This window comes from Pyrus communis, chromosome 4, assembly GCF_041283825.1.
Source record: "Pyrus communis isolate YQ-2024b chromosome 4, ASM4128382v1, whole genome shotgun sequence".
Lineage (NCBI taxonomy): Eukaryota > Viridiplantae > Streptophyta > Magnoliopsida > Rosales > Rosaceae > Pyrus > Pyrus communis.
The window spans coordinates 3,096,689-3,108,534 of NC_142568.1; the positions used below are offsets into that span (position 1 = coordinate 3,096,689).

Sequence of the window (11,846 nt, forward strand, 5' to 3'; positions counted from 1 at the left end):
ATCACTAGGGGTTATATGTGGTTGTTTTGAATTTCGGGACGAAATTCTATTAAGGAGGGTAGGTTGTGACATCCCGTCCCGGAAATATCGAAACGTACATTTGAAATTACAATTTTACCCCTAGTTCGTTACTTTACGTGTAGTTTTGTGTTGTGTGGTGTTGTAGGACCACACACACACTCATACACCCTGTCTCACTCTCCCGTGTTTTCCTCTCCCTCTGTCTCTTTTCTGTCTCTCTCTCTCTCCCGAGCTCCGTTCTTTCTTCTTCTTTCTTCAAAAACGTACGGACAACACACAAATCACCCAAACCTTGATGGATCGAAGGAACCAAGGGCATTTTTGGACTCGTGAAGCTCGTACGAGTGCAACCATACCATTTTCAGGTGAGAAATCCTTCGTTTTCATGTCGATTCGAGGTAATCCGATTTAGGTACTGTTCATGCAAACTTAAACTAGCATGTTTTTGGGATTTTGAAGCTTGTAGGAAGCTTGGTGAGGTCCTAAGGAAGCTCGGAGTGCTTTGTTTGAAGGAATTGGACGTCAGGATCATCGTGGTCAAAGTTGGCCGGAGCTTTCGAGGGTTTTTCCGGCGAACCCACGGCGAGTTAGAGGTCAAGGCAGGTATGGATGTGTTCGTCTCGTCAATACCTTCATTTTGATATATAGTACGTCGAAAATGGTTAAGAAATGAAGAAGTTATGACACTTTAAAGTTTACCCAGAAATTCCGGCAAAACACCCACCGCCGGCGAAACCAGTCCGGCGACGCGAGGAAGAAGACGCGCGCGTGGGCAGCGCGTGAATAGGGCGCGTGGGGCGCGTGAGAGCTCCAAATTGAGTTCTGAAAATTGTCACGTGTTTGTGACGTCGTGTAGATCACCGTGGTATATTCATACACCCAAATTGAGCAACGTATGAGAAAGTTATGGGCGAATGTTTGGTGTATGTGCGTTAAATAACGTCAAGTTGGTTACTGTTTGTATAGGTGAAAATTATACAGAAGAAGAATGTAACCAATCTAGGGGAGGCTCAGGGACCTACGAGACGTCGATGTGATATGTGAGTGGGCAGTTATTTTTCAGTATATATATATATATATATACGTATGCTTGACGTATTTCCCAGAAAACGTACTTTAAAAGAAATACGAATTAAATATCCTGTCATATATGCATCATATTTTAATATGTGCATTACCATAATTATGCATACTGTTGCATGGTGCTGAGGAGGCCCAGGTAAGCTACATTTGAAATACATTTGATATACGTATGAAATACGTTTGGAATACGATTGAAATACTATCATCACTTGCATTAGTAGTGGCATACATTTATATATGTGTATTTGGTGCTGTGGACGCACAGGTAAGTGCCAGGTAAGTGGTATTCATGTTGTTATGCAGTAGTGGTTTGAGATGTTTAGAGAGCTCATAATCTGCACCCCCGGTGTTAGTGCTCCCGCCCGAGGCCAGGGCACAACCTTCACGTGTATGTTCACCAGCACCGCATGCTCGCCTTGGATCCAAGTTAGGTGCAAGCCTGTCGTACAGACCACATTAGGTGGTTCCGACTTGTAGGTGACCCGTGATTTATCGCACAGCTTCACGTGATCGTAGCACTAGAGCATATATATATTACACCCAGCCTGTCATACAGACCACGTTAGGTGGTTCCGACTCGTGTGCAGATTCAGTTATTGAGTTGAGAGTGGAGCTCTAGATGCAGCCGTACAGGTCACGTTAGGTGACTCCCGACTGCCAGATTATATGTTATTGATGTGAATTACGCTTGAACACTTACATTTGATTATGATTTTCCGTTGTGGCATATTCTCGAGCATGAATGGCATATTTATGAGCATGAATGATATATCTTTGAGCATGACTGGCATATCTATACATACGTATATATGTTATTTTCTGGGAAACTATACTTGTTTTACGGCGAGGGGTTAGTATATGCAAAAGAGAAAAGAAGGTTTTGAATACGTTCGTTTTGCTGACCCGCTCAATTTTGTTTTGCGCCCCTCCAGGTTCAAGAATTGCAAAGGTGTGGTGACTACGAGGAAATTCAACGGTGTTCTGACAGAATGGACCAAATAAGGACTCACCTTCGGGTGTTTCATTTTAGAAGTTGTATATTTTTAAAGCTTCCGAACTGTGCAAATGGTTACGTCACTCTCACGTGACGGCCAGCATGCCCTCCTTCGGGACGGGGTGTGACAACTTTAATGTCTTATTTTTCCACCCACCTTTAAAAAAAAAATAAAAAAATTAATGACATATTTTCTCTAATTAAAAAGACTTTTAAACCCCTATTCAAAGATTCATTATAATGTTCTTGTAGTTAAAAATAAATAAATAAATAAAATTGGCCCATCAAACTTTTCCCCTCCCTCACCCTGTTTCTCTATCCCCCGTCTTCAACAACATTAAATCAGGGAAGTTGGAGATCTCCAACAACATTGATCAAACAAAAAAAAAAAAAAAAAAAAACAGGAAATGTTTTAACAAAACACTTCCGGTATTGTTAACTTTTAACGAAAAATCATATTTTTACCTTTTCCTTGTCACTACACCTTTAGTTGTCATTTGTCATTAAAATTAAGAGGGGTGTAGTCAAATTAAGATTTTAAAGGATTTTAAAAGTGATAGATTTGATAAGATTTAAGAGGATTTAAGACTCCTACAAAATTCATATGGATCTTACAGAATTTGAATGGATTTAGTTTATAGATTTTGTGATGGATTTTCATATAATTTTTTTGTTAAAAAAAGAAAAAGAAAAAGAAAAAATCTTTCTCTTTGCCCTACTATAATCAATAACCACTTTATCCCCCCCTTTTCGAGTTCCCTTTCACACAACTATGACTCTATCTCTTTCTCAATTGATAGATCAACATAACTTTGGTGAGCTTTTGAGCACTATACCACCAACAACCATCACCACCGACTTCGGAGGGAGATGAGATCATGGAGGACATGGGAGTGGATAGCGCTGCGGGGCGGGAACGTACCGGTCACATGGGCCCAGGAACGCTGGTAGGCCAATACCCAGAGGTCGAATTTGGAGAGGAAGCCGATGGTAGGCGGGGAAGAGAAGGCCTTGACTCACATAGAAGAGCAGATTTCGATTGGGTCTTGCTTGAGGAGCAAGTAGGGATCTTGCAGGTCTAGCTTTGAAGGCGGCGACTTTGGCGACTGCGGCAGGGTGGAGAGCGACCATGAGAGAGAACAAGTGAGAGTTTTGAGGATTGCGGAAAGGTGGCACTCCAGGTGTTTGATGAAAGTTCGCACTGACATTTTGTCGTTACAGGACATTGAGAGTTTGATGATGTCGAAATAAAGAAGCATAATAGATGATGTACATATTCGTATTTTACATACACTACTAATATTTTTTGTTTGAGCATCAATGTGATTCCCCTCTGCCTTGAGAATTCGAGAACTCGTCCAAAAACCTAGCTCAAATTGTGTGCAATACTGTGAAATGCTTACAAAAGGATATTCTACCAAAGTATATGGTGGTTACTTATGTGTGGCTGGGGTTGGTATGGATTTGAGGACTACCCAAATGTAAAAGGATTTGAAATCCTAGGGGGTGAGGTTGGATTCTTTTTAGTCTTGGTTATATATAGTTCTTGCTCTCAAATCCTACAAAATCCACAACTTATTGAAATCCTCCAAAATCTTAATTTTTTTAATACACTTAGATATGGATGGATTTTAAAATCCTTTAAAATCTTTTAAGGGTTGTGCTATCCACACACCCCATTTTACTTCTCACACACATTTTGATAATTTTTGTCTGTTGATCTTCTTCAATTCATCTGATCCGACGGTCAAAGATTAAAAAGGTGTGTGAAAAGTAAAATGGGATGTGTGGATATCACACCTCTCTTTTAATTGACTACACATAGATTTGAATGAATTCTAAAATCCTTTAAAATATTTTAATTAACTAAACTAGGATTTAAATGGATTCTAAATTCCTTTAAAATCTTTTAATTAACTACACTAGGATTTTAAAGTCTTTTAAAATCCTCTCAAATCCAAATTTGACTACATCCCTAAATTTTGTTTAGACTTTTCGTTAGTTTTCTTAAAAAAAAAAAAAAAAAAAAAAAAGCATAATTCAATTCATGGAATTAGGAATAAAAAAAAAACAATTCAATTCATGGAATTAGGAATTGATTGTGAATTGCAGAGGAAGGAGGGAGGGGACGAGACTTACGCGTCGGTCAACCTAGAGATGACCAGATCCAACAGCACATGCACCCACACGACGGAGAAAGACATCCAACCCCCGACCCATTTCTCACATCTCTCCGGCCATTTAGTTTGTTAGTCCCCCGTTTCTCTGTCTCTCCCTGCTTCTTTCTCCTCGTCCCCCTCCCGTTTTGCTCTCTTCAATGGCGAGTACGAGAGGTCGATTGCTTCTTTTTAATATATTTTTTTTTAAAATTAAAAAAGAATTTATATATATTAAAGGTTATTTTAGGAGCATATTAATTTTTTAATATTTTATAGTAGATGAATTTATAATATGGATGGAAAAATAAGACAATGGGATGATTTTAATAGCACTCTTAATTTTTTATTCGTTTTGTTTGATGTTTTATTTGTTTTTTATCCTTTTATGAATTAGGTATAGAACATTTACCATACTTATCTAAAAATAATAATTCTGCATATTGTTTGACGACTATAATACCTACAATTTCTAGGTGACGTTTTGCATTAGTTGTTTAATTAATTGATATAGAACTAGCGTAATATGCTTATTAATTATTGATTATTGGTCCCGAATAGTGTTAGCCCAGCTACCGTTTTGATATAAGTTTTTATAACCTTGTTTGTATATTTTCTTCAAGGTTTTGGCTAGTTGTCCTCCTCCCTGTACTTGTTTTCTTTTCTAACAAATTTTGGTAGGATTGGGTGTTTGAGGATCGTCCACCAGTGGATATTTTAAAAAAAATATAAATTAGCCATGGTGGATATTTTTAGGTCCGTCTATATTTTTTGTGATCGATCGATGTTCCGATGAACATATGAATATACGTATATTAGTCGTTAGGATTGTAGAGTCAGCTCAACTAAATTTAAATCCTGCAACCACTTAATACTACAATTTAGTGGTATTTTTTTCGCTTATAAGTGAGATGTCTTATTTTCGAATATCATAAATGCTGAGTTCAATACGAATTTATTCATCAAACTTTTTTGTTTAACTATATCATTGTATTAAAAGAAAGAAAAAAATCCTACAAAGTGCCATGGGGTCAACTTATTTATAACTTATAGTTGCTTAATTTCCTCTCAAATCGTTAACAACCTCCACCTTAAGTGTGTGGTATTGTAATGGTTGGATAAGAATCACATCAACAACTACCTCGCATGTGGAGTCAGTTCAACTAATTTTGTAAGTTTACAAGACTCATTGGGGTCAATTTGTTGATCAAAATTTCTTAACAATTCATTAACAACGCGTCCTTCACCTCAAGTTTTGTAAGTGATAGAAAATTTAATTTAGGTCAAGTTTAATAAGTAATAATAAGAAATTTGGTTTAGGTCAGAAAATATTTTCGACATTAAGGAATGCAATAATCCTATCTTCTTGAGTTTAGGTCAGAAAATATTGGAAATACCAAATGTCAAACATATGGATTTATATAGACTCGGAATATTTTTGATATTTGCAGAAGTGCTGGCATTTTGTATAAGTTTTGCAGTCAATTTGGTGTTTTAATTTGATCACTTCCTACATAGACCTAAAATTAAACATTTATGACCAATTCCCATGTAAAAAAAAGGGAAAAAACCCCTTTGACTAAACTGATATCAAACCCTACAATATTTTGAAAGAAAATAAGTCGTAGTGGTTGAGAAATAATGGGGTAGCTACTTACCGTTATATAAATTAGGGTAAATCTTAGTTTACTATCCTCAAGTTTTGTAGTTTTCTACGTTTGGTATATGAAGTTTTTTTCGTCTCAGAGTCATACCTAAAGTGTTAATTTTGAGATAATATCATACATTCGTTAGTTTGACTGTTAAATCAATCGTTAACTGATGATGTGGCGCACACATGGACAATGACTGAGCGACACATGTCAATATGGGGCCTACATGAATATTTAAAAATTAAAAAAAATATAAAAAATATAAAAATTGTTCTCTTCTTCTCCCTGTTCTCTTCCCCGATCCTTCCGACTCCTCCCTCTCACCCCTCCCTTCTTTCTCCCCAGATCAACCTTCACCCACCTTAACCCAAACTACGCCGCCCCCGTCGCCTTCCTCAGTGCCATCGCCCAACCCATCCTCTTCTACCTCTCCCAAACCTCCCTCATTTCTCTCCTCTATGGCCACCCAACCCTCTTCATTTCCATACATCAAAACTCAGTCTTCCTACAAACCTGTAGCCACACATCCCTGAATCAACAAACTCGGGCTTGGAGGACTTGGAATTGAGGGCGAGGAGGGAAAAGGTGGGTTTGGGTCGGTTAAGGTTAGGGTTGAGGGCGCGGGAAAAGAGGATTTGGTTGTCGAGTTCATTGGCGGGGAAATGGGGATGCTGGCGTTGGAGGGGGTGAGGAAGCGAGGGCCAAGGAGGAAGAGGAGAGGGAGGGAAAGGAGTAAAAAAAAGAAGACTAGAAATGGGTTGGAGCATGTGAAGGAGGTGGCAGTGAAGGAGGAGGCGGCGGCGGCGGGTGGGGGACGGTGGATGTTGTGGTGGATTTGGGGAGGAGGAATGAAGGAGGACTTCTTGGAGGTTGTGTGTGTGGGTGTGGAAGGCGATGAGAGAGGTGGCTACTGCTTGAACAAGTGCAGTGGAGTCAAGGGGTGATTGGTAGGGGGATGATGAATTTTGGAGGAAATCCAGATTTGTGGGTTTAGGGTTTTGCTAGGAAAGAGTGGGGTGGGTGGGCTCAGAGGAGAGAGGGTGGGAGGGTTCTCGTACTTCTCCAATTATGAGAGATCGGGAAATCGAAAACCCTAGAAATTTGAATTTTTGGTTCTCCCTCTTGTTTTTCTGGATCAAAATTGGTGGGTGTGCGAGGTAGGTGGGTGTGCTGGGAGGGTGAGTTCAAAGGAGAGAAGGGAGGGAGAATGAGGGGAATAGGTGGGTGTGCGGGGAGGTTGGGTGCAGGGAAGGGAATGGAGGAAGGAGGAGGGAGGGGTGAATGAACGCCCATAAAATTTTTATTTTTAAATTTTAAATATTTACGTGCCCCCATATTGACACGTGGTGCTCAATCATTGTTCATGTGGGTGCCATGTCATCAGTTAACACTGATTTAACAGACAGACTAATAGATGTATGAGATTATCCCAAAATTAATACTTTAGGTATGACTCTAAGATGAAAAAAACTTCATATACCAAATGTTAAAAATTACGAAACTTAAAAATAGTAAATTAAGATTTACCCTATATTTTAAAAATATATATTTAAAATAAATAAATTATTACAAACTCAACGTTTACAAAATTCGAATTTAAACCTCTTGGTTACAAGTAAAAGGAGAAATCCTATCATATTGTAGAAAAAAAAAAAAAAAAAAAAAAAAAAAAAAAAGAAGAGGGAAACTAACGAAAAGTTCGAAAAAACTTTAATCTTAATGAAAAATGACAAATAAATGTGTAGTAAATAGTACCAGAAAAAAGATGAAAATATGATTTTTCGTTAAAAATAAACAGTATAATAGTGTTTCGTTAGAACTCCAAAAAAAAAAAAAAAAAAAGGTACCGTGGACTAATCAAAACGACCAATTATTTCAAGAATAATTATCTTAAAATCCAAAATAAAGAGAGAAATATGGAAAAAAAGCCACTGAACTGAGTCGGAGTCGGAGTCTACCGAGTAAAAAGCTTTCCCCGATCGATCAATTGAAATGACGATAGCAGCAGGGATCGGCTACGCCTTGCTAGCGCTAGGCCCCTCCCTCTCCCTCTTCGTCTCTGTCATCTCCAAGAAACCCTTTCTGGTTCTAACCGTCCTTTCAAGGTCAGCTTTCGCCTAATTCTCTCTCCTCCTTTTGTTGGTGTATTTCCTTTTAGGGTAAATTTTCCTTCTTGGGTAACGTTCGAACATTGAAGCTTTCAATTTAAGCTTATGTTGTAGCCGTGGTAATAATCGAGCTCATATTTTTATGATGGAATTTGGAAAAAGTAGTTGTGATTTGTTAAGTGTTTGCAAAAATCTTGAAATTAAGCAAATTGGAAGTCGAATGCAATTATTAGGAAGGGGATTATTAATTCATATTTTGTTTATGGTGTATGAATACAATGTAATTTGGGCTGATAATATTGTTTTGTAATAATGTGTGCAGTACATTGTTATGGCTTATAAGTCTCATCGTGTTGTCGGGATTGTGGAGGGCATTCCTACCTCTGAAATCATCGGCATGGTGGCCGTATGGCATTCTCATATTCACATCTGTTGTGTTTCAAGAAGGGCTTCGGGTTCTTTTCTGGAAGGTCTACAAGTAAGTTGATTTCCTGGGGCTTTGTCCTTAATTGTTTTTGGTGCTCAGCGGAGTTAAAGCCTGTTAAAGGGTCGCTAGTGTTTGTTATAATTTATAAGTAATGGGAAGAAGTGGGAAAATTCCTTTCTTTTAGTGTGAGCTAAGGCATAATAAAAAGTTGGGATAGTTTATTATGAAACTTTTCACAAATATTTCGACTCGAGTAGAGGATAGTTCATGGAGTAGCAAATAGTTTTGTGTTATTCTTTGTGGAAGACTTTTGAAAAGTGTCTCACTCGTGAACTTAGTGTAGTTTTAGGATTAGTCAGTTTTCAAAGAACTCCCTTTACTCTGTAACTTGTATTGGTAAATGTGTATTATCTAGCTGAGGACCTGAGGTTAACGAATCTCTATGTAAGGCTTCCTTACAGAATGTTCTAGTTATACCTCAATGCTTTGCCGTGTTGTTTTTACTCATAATCGAAATGACACTCTTACTCTTTCAATGTCTAAGATGCTCTGCAATATTCTTGTGCCCTAGCTTTGTTGATCTTTCAGTTGAACTATTCAACTTCATAATATCACCACATTCACTGAATGTCATTTTCTTGATTTTCTCACACATCACTGCTTCTGAATTTTCTAATACTAAAATTCTTGCTAGTTTCTGCATCAAGTAAATCAGTTTTCTCGATCATATAAGTTTAGAAACTTTCCGCCATCTGTGGAAGCCCACAACAACCTTTATACTTGGATGTTATGTTTTCTATTTAAGAATAGACTCTCTCTGTGTAGAAGTTTTTGTGTAATTCTTTTGTCCGTCTATACTTTGTATATGTGACGCATATGATCTATAGTTTGGGTTGTTTATGGTTGATTAAAGTAAATAACATCTCTTGTTTTGCATATTATGGTAGGAAGTTGGAAGATACATTGGATGCTTTTGCTGATAGAGTCTCTAAACCACGGCTATATTTAACTGATAAGATGCAAATCGCTCTGGGTAAGCTTTACGAGATTCTCAGATTTGTTACATTTGTAGTCATCATATATCAAGAAGAGGGGGGAGGAAGGGGGGGGGGGGGGTGGTGGTGGTTGGTGGGCTTCCACCTTTAAGAACTTTGTGATTGAGTTTATAGGGTGATGTGCTTTTGAGTTCTGTATATTTTGTTGTTGTTATCATTCTATTAGGTTTGTGTTCTTCCATGCAACTCTCCAATTATTTTCTGGGTGGATGCCAACTGTACAGTGGTAGTCCTAGTCCAAAAATAAAAGTTTTGAACCTTCTTGTATATCTGTTTGCTTTGTGATGCTGCTGCTGCTGCATAGTATCATGTTTACTGGTTCACATAATTCCTTCTAAGCCTCTGTAAAGGACAATTCAAACAATTTTAATCTTTTTTGTCATACTAGACTGATTCTATCAGTTTAATCATGCAGCTGGAGGTCTGGGTCATGGTGTGGCACATGCTGTGTTTTTCTGTCTCAGCCTATTAACACCAGCATTTGGTCCAGCAACCTTCTTCGTTGACAGGTGCTCGAAGATACCATTTTTTCTTCTCTCTGGTGAGTCAAGCCTTAAAATAGGTGCTTGCGAGGAATTAGTTTTTTTCTTCAGTTATAGGATTTTTTTTTTTAGCATGTTTGTAGATATAGGTGATTGCGAGGTTGTGTAGTTTCTTGACCATCTTAGTTTCCACCTGTACATTCAGAACAAGCAAGGGAAACTGAAATCGAATTTCCTGAAACTTTTGCAACAGCATTTTGGTAGTTGGCTGGTGTTTAGAAAAGTTCATTTATTCTGTCAGCTTTGTCCATCCGACAATTTGTGTCTTTTTTTTTGCAGCACTCATCGCCCTTGCGTTTGTAACAATTCATACTTTTTCCATGGTCATTGCATTCAATGGATATGCAGAAGGGAACAAGGTGGACCAGATTTTTGTTCCTGTAGTTCATCTTGTAGCAGGCATGGTGGTAAATGTCTCTCTAACCTCACCTATTCGTGGAAAACAGACACAGTCACACACAGACACAATGTCTGTGCTTATGCACTTTGTCTAACTGTTTTCTTGACATTCCATTGATGTTTTAATGTGTTTTAACTTGGTAGTTCTGAAGTTTCTCTATATATATATATATTCTGGTGGGTTCGAACAAAAACACATTCACAAAAGCACATTCACAATAAATAAGAAACTGAAAATTTCCATTCTATGACATGACATTGCGGCACATACACATAATATATGATGGATTGGTAGATGTAGAATTAAATTGGATTATGTAAGGTTCAAGATATGCAAATGGTGCATACATGAGGTGGCGTTCTATTAAATAAAAATCCACAAGTTCCTGTAAAATTGTAATGAAAGGAGAGCTTATCTTTTTATTTATTTCATAAATTATATGGAAATTGAGCAATTGTTAGGGTATGCGAAGAAGGCATAATTTGAGTATCTAATTCCGTTAGGGTGTGGAAATTGACTCCTATAATGTTTGATTTGTTTGTTGAGGCATTTCAGCTATCTCCATTTTTCGTTCTTACAAGCTCTTTCCATTCAAGTACAGTGTTTAATGGTTCATCTACTATTTGAAGAATTGTTTGCATTGCTTTTACTTTTCTTTAGTTACTTGAGGATTTATTTATTTATTTATTATCTTGTATTTTATGTTTAGGACCTGTTATCGGCACTCCAAAAAAGTCATCTGACACTCCAAATTTGTAAACATACAAGGAAAAGTTGTTTTAGGGAAGAGTGCAGGATGACATTTTCGGATTGCCAATAACATTACATTTTATTATTGTGTTTATTGTTTTCCATAACTTAATGCTACAATAGACCTGCTTGACTTTTGCCTTCAACTTCTCAGACACTTGTTAATTTTGCATCTGGGGGTTGTACCATCGGTATTCCACTCCTTTTCTTCATCGCAATCCTGACGTTATTGCATTGTGGGAAGATGGTGTGGAGGAGGTTGACAGAGAACCGACACAGACAGGGTAGTATGTAGAATCCAGAGACTCGTTTCCAAGTATTGATGAGCAGTTTCCTCACGCTGTATCTTTTCTTTTGGCCGTTCCCTTGCCCTGCGTCTGTTGCTCCAAAAGATCAAGATAGCATCAACGGATTTTGCCACCTGCAGAAATGTTTTGTTCACATCACGAGGCCACTTCATCTTCAGTAAAGTAGTAGACGATTTAGTTCGGATATTCAGGGATGTTGTACTTGTGTCGAACAACAATACAATCGACTTTATCTTTCGAGGCTAACTCCATGTACCTTTTAGACTTCTTTGAAGGTTTTTACCTTTCACACAGATATTAAAAATTAAGTTCTGTTTAGTACACCCTTGCCCTCTGTATTCATTAAAATT

General features: G+C 37.7%; 1 protein-coding gene and 1 long non-coding RNA gene across 2 annotated transcripts; both read left to right on the forward strand.

The window, feature by feature from the left end:
• Window positions 1-765: 765 nt before the first annotated feature.
• Window positions 766-2,214, forward strand: LOC148697310 (uncharacterized). The gene is made up of 3 exons (XR_015961227.1): window positions 766-886; window positions 988-1,061; window positions 2,037-2,214. It is a non-coding gene; the product is annotated as an uncharacterized LOC148697310 (long non-coding RNA).
• A 5,584-nt stretch (window positions 2,215-7,798) lies between these two features.
• Window positions 7,799-11,817, forward strand: LOC137722791 (gamma-secretase subunit APH1-like protein). Its single transcript, XM_068461881.2, has 6 exons — window positions 7,799-8,011; window positions 8,337-8,492; window positions 9,389-9,474; window positions 9,912-10,037; window positions 10,318-10,445; window positions 11,343-11,817. The coding sequence occupies exons 1-6, from the start codon at window positions 7,899-7,901 to the stop codon at window positions 11,481-11,483; spliced, it is 750 nt and encodes a 249-aa protein (XP_068317982.2). The 5' UTR covers window positions 7,799-7,898; the 3' UTR covers window positions 11,484-11,817.
• Window positions 11,818-11,846: the final 29 nt, after the last annotated feature.